This window comes from Sabethes cyaneus, chromosome 2, assembly GCF_943734655.1.
Source record: "Sabethes cyaneus chromosome 2, idSabCyanKW18_F2, whole genome shotgun sequence".
NCBI classification, from domain to species: Eukaryota; Metazoa; Arthropoda; class Insecta; order Diptera; family Culicidae; genus Sabethes; species Sabethes cyaneus.
The window spans coordinates 54,218,576-54,228,374 of record NC_071354.1 but is presented as its reverse complement, the minus strand read 5'-3'; the positions used below and the strand labels follow the sequence as shown (position 1 = coordinate 54,228,374).

Here is a 9,799-nt window from a genome sequence, read left to right as displayed (position 1 = left end):
GGGTATGCTCTAAACTATGATTTTCTTCACTGGAACAATAGTTATCCAATAGTGGAGTTATTTTTGCTTATATTGTTGTTACATTCCTGACCATTGCCTAAACAAAACCATAACAATCTGGAGTGGAGAGACTAGAATGAAGGGCTGTCATCACATTAGATAACAAATGAAAAAAAAAACACAAACAATTCATCGTTCAAATGATCTCCGATCAATGCAGAAACTGGCAGCTACCGATCGTCAGTATATATTTTACTGAAGAAAAACACTTTCTCCTTTTTGCGACAAAATTTCCACGGTTTTGATTTGTATCATATTTTGCGGGGGTTTTCTTCTATGTACTACTACTACTGCTCACATGTGTGTATTCACTAAAAGTTAATTATAATACAGGGTAAAACTTTTGGCAATAATTTGTTTTCAAACATTTTTCGGCATTATTTTCTTTTGCAGCCACGTATCTTCTTCTTACTGTTTTGTTATATAGCTGATTGCAGCCTACATACATTTGTGCAATAGACATCGGATTATCTCGCTAGCAGTTAAGGTTTAAATTAAATATTAGTTTTGTTTTGATTCACAATGTACACACTAAACATTTATATTTTTTTCTGACGAATATCAATAATGATCAATAAACGCTGCTACAAAAGATTTATTAATGTTTCAGTATATTTACAGAAATTTTATGTAGCCTTTCGGTTGTCAAGTAGTTCTATTAGAGAGTTTCAATAGTTTTTGCACTATTTTTATATGATAAAAACATGCAATACACTCAAATTAGTAAACTATGGTGATGTTTTTTTCTACTTGCCCTTCGCCAGTACAAAAATACAAATTTAATATTTTGGCACATACATATATGTAAGTATTTTTTTCACACAAATTTTGATTTGTTTTCCTTACAGAGTAAAATAGATTCCAAACAGGATAGGATGTTGGCTCTATCGTGAGTTTGACATTCTGCGGTAAAATCTACCGTAACAATTGGAAGATAAAACTTTTTATTTAGCAAGACTTTACAACACAATTCAACTGCAGTAAACAGACCTTAGATATATACAGTAGAACAAAATAGTAATAATTACATAAAATAAAAGTTTAAGCAGTAGAAGACATACAAGTCTCAACATGAATGTTAAAATTTTGTTGTGCGCGAAAATGTGAGAAAGTTAGATAAACAATAAAGGGTGATTTGCACATTTTATCAGTCGAGTGATAAAATAAGATCTCTTTCGTAGGTTAAATCGAAAGCAGCGTGGGTCTCTTCGGTAAAAGCAGGTATTTTCAAGAGCTAAAAATACTTCTTTGTAAGAGGCTTGCAAAGAGTGGTAAAATATCACAGTTACTACGCAAATTGTTATGACATAAACGAAAATTACTTGACAGGAGTGCTGCTATGGTTAGTGTTTCTCACATTTCGCCCTGTGCGTGTGATTTTGCTCGAAGATTGGTGTGGATTCTTAAATGAGTAATCGTTGTACCACTACGTTTTGTCTATACACAATTGTGCTCCAATTAAATAATACTTAAAGCTGACGGGAAACTACCACAGAAGAAGAAGAAGAGATTAATGGCTTTATCTCTTGTGCTTCAGCTGACGCATGTTCAGCACCTTATACATGTCCTGGGAGGATACCTCTTTGTAGAAGTTTTCGCTGGGACTTCTGGAGTTACCTCTGGGGGCCACCGGCGATGTAGAAGCGTTGTCAGTGGTTGATGGTCTCCAGCGATTGCTCGAGCTCCGACCGCTGCTGCTGGTGGTTATGGACTGATCGCGTACCAGCGGCATGCGTGACCAGAACCGGAGTAACATCGGCTTCTGTCCCGTTTGATCCACTTCCCAGCCGGAGGGTAGCCACCAGAATGGTGGTCGTTGCGTTGTGCTATCGGGTGATTTCTTCGGAAAGATGTCCGGTAATCGGTTGCTGTGTGGCGTGACACGGTTGGCAACCGAACCTGGGAATCGTATCATCTGGTTGTTGCTTGCGGCAGGATGCTGATCTTCGTCGCGATTACTGGGAAAACGAATTCGAGAATTTTGCTGATGACGCTGTCTGTTCTCCGCGACAATTTCGTTGATCTTTCGCAGCTGATCACTGTAGCTTCGATCAAGAGTCGTAGAAGATTCGGTCGTGAGTGGAGATGGCGCTGAGAGATGATGGTAAACGAACCGATTGTTGCTGTCCATATTTTCACGAATATTTTCCTTTAACTCTTGACGGTGAATGCTATCACGATTTTTCTTATCTGCTTCGGTATCGTTTACTATCACCAACAGCGGGGATTCGGTACCGCGATCGTGCATGGGAGTGGTAGTTTCCGGTGTAGCTCGCGTCGTACGCTCCTGCTGGGTGTAACCAGCAACTATGAACGGGAGTGGTGTGGCTCCTGGCGCACTGTGCCACTTGTTTCGAATGGGGGTGACCACTTGGACCGGCCTAGGAGAGAAAGGAGCTTTTGCAGTTGTCGGTGGAATCGTATTAACCAACACTTTCGTTGAAGCTGATGTACCTTCAGTAGGCCTAGTTGTAGTCATCGACCATCCTTTCTTGCCAAACGAAACAGTGCTAGTGGATTCACTTTCTATATCTATGTCTGTAGACATTGTGGAGGGCTGATCGGTAGTGATGAAGCCGTTAGATTCCAAGATTAAAGATTCTTCAGCAAGCTCCGATTTCAAACCGTCAAAATCGTCATCTAATGTGGCTTTGATGATTGATTCGGTAGTGGTACTGTGTGATCCATCGTTCAATTGCCTGTCAGTTGTGGTACTAATGATGGTAGTCATCGAAATCGCATTTTCAGTAGTTGATGCCAACTCAGTAGTAGATGTACCAAATTCTTCATTAGTGGTGCTCATAACAGTGGAGGTAACATCAAAACTTGCCATAGTACTTGTGCTAGCAGCGATAGGAAATTCTGCGTTAAACGTATCCATATTAGTGGTAGTCGGAGTAGCAGATGTGGAAGTGAGAACAATTTGCTGAATAACGGTGCCATTATTCCCGTCCATTTCGAGGTGCGTTGATAGTGTTCCATTGGGTAAACTTTCAAAGGAAAGAAACGATATATCGGTATGAGTTTCGGCAGCTGATTGATCGACTGTTTGACGACTTGGCTCGTCAAGAAATGTCGTCTTTTGTTCATTAACAACAGAAGTAGTTTGTTTCACATTGTTTTTGTTCACATCTGTCGCAGGATCTATCGCAGTTGAATCGTAAAAATTATCTATCGGTCTGGACTGTAGAGGCGATGACTCAAAAGGTAAGTCGATATCCAGTGGTAGATTAACTTGGAACGGGCCGGAAGTATCATCATCGTACGTGTAATCCATGTCACCTTCGTTATTCGGTACACCTCCCCCTTCATTGAGAATGCCCTTCAACTTAGTGACGAGAATATCGGCAGTATTGATGTTGACTGCGTTGATGCATTTTCCGTTGAAGTCCACCTTGGTATCCGGCGGGCAGAGCGACCCATTGAAGCCGTTCAGTTCCGGCGCGATGAAGATCGATTTGGTGATTTTTTTCGCTTTACCTCGCATTCCTGTGGCGGTCGAATCTCCGGATAGCCAAGCCGCCTGCCAGGTTAAATGATCTGGACTATTGTCCAGTGGTTTTGACGTAATCGGCAAACCGCTCGCCAGTGCCAGCAAGCACGAGTAGCAGCACAGCACGGCCAGCGCCAGCGAGGACATTGTAAGTTTAGCTCTCTTTTTCATTGTTTCCACGTGTCGTTGACGACTCACTCTGTTTTCATTGGGCAATCTGTAAAAAGTAGAAAAAAAATGATTGTTAGAAATTATATCGTACAACAATTTAAAATTGGTGATCATTTTTACAATTTTACGTCGTATTGACTGTTTACAAGTGATGGTAAAAGATTATGTTATCTTTAACGCTAAAACCATTTTAGCAATGGAATAAGCAATGGTTAATAATAGTATTGTTACTTAGACAGTAATAACATGGCAAGTTGTGAAGTAACAATATTTTAACATGCCTTTCAACAAATAGCTGAAAACCAAATGGCCGAAATTCTACAACGGAAATAAAGTTTAAATCACTGTTTTTTGAAAATTTCCCATCTAGCAAATGAGTTGCAGTGGCACTGATTTTACTTGTGAATCAGCTGTTGATATTGTAGTAAGTTAAGCGGATAATGACATACATCCCCTTTCGGGGCCAAATAAGCACCTCTTTACAATGCAAGATCGCCACTCTGCAATTTTATATCCAGGGCTTGGAAAGGGATCGCAAGTTGATTATGACTGTGTGAATGCGTACGCATTCTGCATTCAACTTGCGGTTCATACACGATCATTTGATTGTTTTTTGAATCCAGTCAATCTGCCGCTTGCGAAGACTGCAGACTACAATCTATGTGGCCTCTAAAAAGAAGCCAACAGTTGTTCTCCAACTTTGCGTTCACATTGAAGAGTATAAACTGCAAACTGACTGGGAGCATATTAAGGTGACATATTTCTTCGTTTCTCTTTTTATCTCCAAATCGGCTACCCACAGTAAAAGTTTGTCGCCCGGCGTTGGTGCGACGCAAGGAAAATGTTTGTGTCGGACGGCGTCCGACCGACTTCTTCCATGCATATGTAGTGGTTGTTTTTTTTTTGTAGTATTGAGTCAATTAACTGTTTTGCAGTCATTCGCTGCTCCAAACGGTAATGGAAACTTGATCGAAACGAAAATGTGAAAAAAGATCAGAACGCATTCGTTCTGCTATATAATCGGAGGTATGACTGAGCGAACTACTGGTTGGTTTTGTTATGCATAGCGTTTGTATTCCACTACTAAATGAACGGTATGAATTTGAATGCGCGGTTTTGAGGCTGCGGTAAAAAAAGGATCGGTTAAAGCTCTGTAGGGTAAAGTAGTGCATGACGCACCGCTTAAGCAAAACATAATTTTGCAGAACAACGGCGTGTTTGTTTCACGTTTTTCAACTTCTAGAAGACTTAGGGATCTTTTTTACACTTACTCCTGGTGAAATTTTCAAATCAGTATTTTTTGTTATTTTTGGCGATTTTTGGTAAGAGTCAAAATCATTATGTGGGGCAGAACGCCAAACCCGTGGACAAAACGCACTAAGTTTGCCCAGGTAGACGTTAAACGCAACCAGCAAATTTACATATAATCACGTGTTGTATAAACTCCTATAAAACTAGGCTGCCGAAATGGCGGAAGCGTTCGTTATAACGTTTGTTACATACGCTTGTTTGCTGGGATATAATGGGTTCAAATCTCAACATAATTGGCAATAAAATTTAATCATTGTTCTTTTTAATGACAAATGAGTGAAAATTAACGAAAAGTTTCAAGGTCAAATATCGCCTTACATTTTTTTTAAGGTCGCCTTGTTTCACAGGGAGGGACGATAGTTAAATGCACCTTCTGTTTACTGTGATTTCGCTTACTTTAGTTTTAGAAAAAATATTGACGAAGCCCCCTCGTCCCAATATATCGAAGATTCTTTACGACATACAGACTTATACTAATTTGATACTAGAAGAAGGGTGGCCTGATGAAACTTTTAGTGGAACTAAAAACTGATATGCAGAACACGGGTATCTAAGAAATTTAAAATTGTCTTCTTGTATCAAATTTATAGGAATGTTTCAGAGCATTTATAACAATGCAGTAAATTAAAAATTTGAGTGACAAACAGTTGAAAAATGTCAATCATTTTCGAATTGAACCTGCATTCGTAGTCCTACGTGAGCTCCTCGTTCGAGCCCCACCGCACATACCTTCATCCTTTTTTGTTTCAAGCACGAATCGGATTTCGAGGAAAATTGTCCGGGGCCTAGAATCGGCCATATGACTTTTGAGAGGCATGACTCTACTGCCAACCGCTTTTTTGTCCAGTGCTGATGTTTTTTGATATGCGACATGACATGTGACCATGTAACAATTCTAAAGCCGCTTGATTTTATGTAAATTTTATAAAAGCTTAATGGGAACCCAGCTAGCACCAACTCGTATATCAATGTACAATACGTAAATATCTCCTAAGAAACTCGAAATCGTAACTAAAGCTGGATAAAGAGGGATCAAGTTGATTTTTGTCGTATATAATGATAATGACTGACATACATACGATTTTCAGCACAAAATCGTAGAGTAGTACGGAGCGACTCGCGCTTAATCGGTTATTATCGTATATAAATACTTATATAGTCGTAACGCTCAAAATTATTCGTAATCACGTATATCGCCTCCAAAATAGTACGGATATGCCAATTTTGCGCATGAAATACGATTTATTTAGCATGTATATTTGTACGTAATGCTGATTTTTACCTTTTTTATACATATGAAAATGCTAGCTGGGGAATTAATTATTCCCTATGGCCTAGCTAGACAATAATTAATTCAAGCATAAATGAGAACTTCTTTTCAGCTATTTTCTATTTTTTCTACGAGCTACGATGTTTACACAAGAGATTGGTGCCATATGTGTAAAAGTACGACGTTTAAAAAGGAAAGGAAAATATTTTAAAAGTAGTCATCTCTCACCTACACAATTGTGTGCGCTCGGGTTTAAAGGGATAAAACCGTAATATAACTGATAATAAAGCAATTTTATTGAGGTAGCTTATATTACCACGATAAAATTGGTTAACTGCGACACATCTCTTATAAACTTACTATAAGTGGGGCGTAGTAATACAATATGGCGCACCAATCCAAGTTGATCTTATTGCGGTTGCTTGTCAAACCGCGATAAAACTTTAAAACTAAACATTTTTTAGTCGTCAAACAACTATTTACCAACGCAAACAGTGAGCCGCAGAAGGAAAGTTATTGTCAATCGGTTTTCAAGGCAGAATTCTACTAGGGTTTATTTCTAATTCCCGTCGTAGTAAGTAAAAGTCATTCTAATTTTCATCATTTGTTGGGTGAATTTAATGAATATTGCAAAAGTTCTTGTGCTGATTTGACTAAAACACATTTACCTTCCGATCCGTGAACTTTGAAATCACTGAAAAGTGATTATTAAAGCATATTATTGAAATTACGCAACTGACTTTATTTCTTAAATTCGTCGTACCGTTTTAAAAGCCGCCCATCAAAATTTTTCATCGTCCGAACCCAAAAACAAAACAATGTTTACGAAGCTAACGCGCATGTATTTGTGTAGGACGGCATGACAAATGTTATTCTGCAAAATTTCTGCAGATCAGGCAAGTTTTTCTGGCTGTAGAATAACGACAATGCCTTGCGTAAGTTATTTTCATTTATGAATGACGGGAATTAAAACGATTAGTCGACATTTTCTTCTTCGTCGCACGAAAAAACGTAGGAAATTTGGTTGGTAGGACTTCTTTAATGATAAAAAGCATTTAAATAGATCTCAGCTCACTTTCATTGATCGCGTATGATAGACAACAAAGTAAATTATTAGGGAATAACTAGTTTTGCATTGTGTGTCATAAAAATGCTGATATTTTTAATAACGGACGGGAATAGGCAATTACGACGAAGCAGCAACATACCCTAGACTGATTTTTCTAAAAATTGAGATTGACTATTTGAATATCTTTATTTGCTATTCCAATATGCACGATAAAATTTACTGCGCATATGCTGCACCAATACGGAAACTGCAGGAAAATTTATTATATATTCTTTCGGATATTTTATTATGGTAGCTGTAAATTAAATTGATCAGGATTACCCGACAGAAAAACTTGCACTTTTCTGATCACGGTATTTATTTTCAAGTTAATAAAGCTGTCTCGGTGATTTAGCTTTTCACGCAGGAAGCTTTGCACTTTATAGCTTTATCGAACAAAGAGAGCAGCTTCATTAGATTATGGAGGAAACCGACAAGCAACTGCTTTCAACAGTACGTAATAAACCTACTAGAATTTATGTCTTGACCTCTTGAAGAGTGGGCTTCTTGGTCGGAAGGGAGTTTTATAACAGTTATCAGAAGGTTTTTGGGGGGCTCATAGTTTTATTAGAGGTTTTATGAAATTGGTCATGAAAACCACTAAAGGAACGTAATAAAGTCTAAATTACTGCTTTAAATATTACTGATGTTGGAATATCCCTGTTATCGGAACCGGTTCCGGATACATAGTGTCCACCCGGGTTCAGATGGCACCTATTATGGTACGTAACTGCCAGTAAAATAACTGATAAGAATTAATTTGCTTAAAAAACAGCATATTTCAAACAAATTTTAACAATATTATCTAAAAAAGTCATATCGCGGTCTCCCAAGGACCAGTGGAATAACTCTTGGACCTTGACCTATGACCATGATCTATAAGAATTATGAAAACAGAAAAGATTTCCGGGCAAATGCCCAAAATTAGCGAAATATTGAAAGATAAATGAGTTACGGCCATTTTAGTTGACCAAACTCGTGACTTTAGTCATGACCTTGAAATGCGGTCAGGCATATATTAATATTTTTTTTTTTTGAAACGATGATTCTACAATTGATGAAGGGACGGTAAGGGAAAGTAATGAAGAAGGATTTTTTAGTGCAATTTTCGGTGTTAAAAATGATGTAGACCTCAAAGGGTGAGTGAGAGAATTCTACTAATTCCGTAATTAGTAAAGTCAACGACTGGGCAGCTCAATGTTTACATCTTCCATTCAGCGACTTGTCAAAATTATTTGGGACTTCGAACGTACAAAAAAAAACAAAAAGTTGTTGGAATAACGGTGAAGTAAAAAGAAGCTAGAACGGTTAGTAGCAAGATTTGGTGTTAAGTTTTTAATGTTCTGACGAAAAATAGTTTTTTTCTGCAAAAATCCCACAACCAGGAATATGACCACTTGTATACAGTGAATTTTTCATGGAAAAATTAGAGATTACAAAACATGACAAGAGCAATGATTTGGGAGTGTTTTTACCGTAAGGAAAGATTGCCATTGCTTTTTATAAAAGAGGGTGTAAAAAGCAATACAAAATTCTAGATTGGCTACATGGAAGAGTCCTCTGCTTCCCTACGCTTTGATACTTCCTCAGCTACGATACGAATACGAATTTCCTCAGCTTCTGCAGTTTAAATCAATTATTATAACGATATTTTTATGTTAACTCTAACTGAAAAGTAAATCCTTCAAAATTTGCTGGAAAGCTTTAATTTTGCGTCATTTAAATCTACCTGCACCTGTACATGCAGTCTACCTCTCTGACGCGTTGAGCATAGTTTCAGAAAGTTCGCGGGAATTCTATCGGGATTATTTTTAATTAATTCGTGGAAAACAAACCGGCAGGACTTAATTTCCGGTCTACCAACTATTCGAAAACTTTCCTCAATGTGGCCATTTCACATGGCTGACTTTCGCCGGCATCGCAGCCTCGCGAAGGCACGCTTTGAAATCACTTTTTAATGAAAATATTTTCGTTGTGCGTTTTCCTTCGAGGACTGCTGCAGCAGTGCAGTAGTAAGTAACAGTTCCTTTTCCAATCGCACCTGAAAGGTAGTAGGGCAAACTTACAATCGGTTTGGACAAAAAATGCCAGGCCAGGAAAACGAGAAACCCGTCGGAGAACGTGACGGATGCCGTGGCGGCGGTGCCGAGCTGCAGGAAAAGTTACCGAGCCGGATGGTCGTCAATAATCAATGTGCCGAGACATCTCGCCATCATGAAAGTGCGATTTTTCTAGGTCAGAAAGTGAATGGATCGGTTACCTATAAGGTACCGTCGTTCGGTCGTAACTGCCCAGCACGGGAGACGAGACTAGTTTCGATTTCATTTCTACGCACAGGACGCAGCATCACGTAATTTATCGACTGTAGTGATTGCGTTTTTGCACA

General features: G+C 38.5%; 1 protein-coding gene across 2 annotated transcripts in view; it reads right to left on the bottom strand.

Annotated features, from left to right (window-relative positions):
* Positions 1-268: 268 nt before the first annotated feature.
* The window catches only part of LOC128733899 (uncharacterized), a 175,884-nt gene continuing 166,353 nt past the window's right edge, over positions 269-9,799 (bottom strand). For both annotated transcript variants that reach the window (XM_053827753.1, XM_053827755.1), the window contains one exon: positions 269-3,770. In XM_053827753.1, the coding sequence (XP_053683728.1) occupies positions 1,580-3,724 (2,145 nt within the window). In that variant the 5' untranslated portion in view covers positions 3,725-3,770 and the 3' untranslated portion in view covers positions 269-1,579. The remainder of the gene's footprint in view (positions 3,771-9,799) is intronic.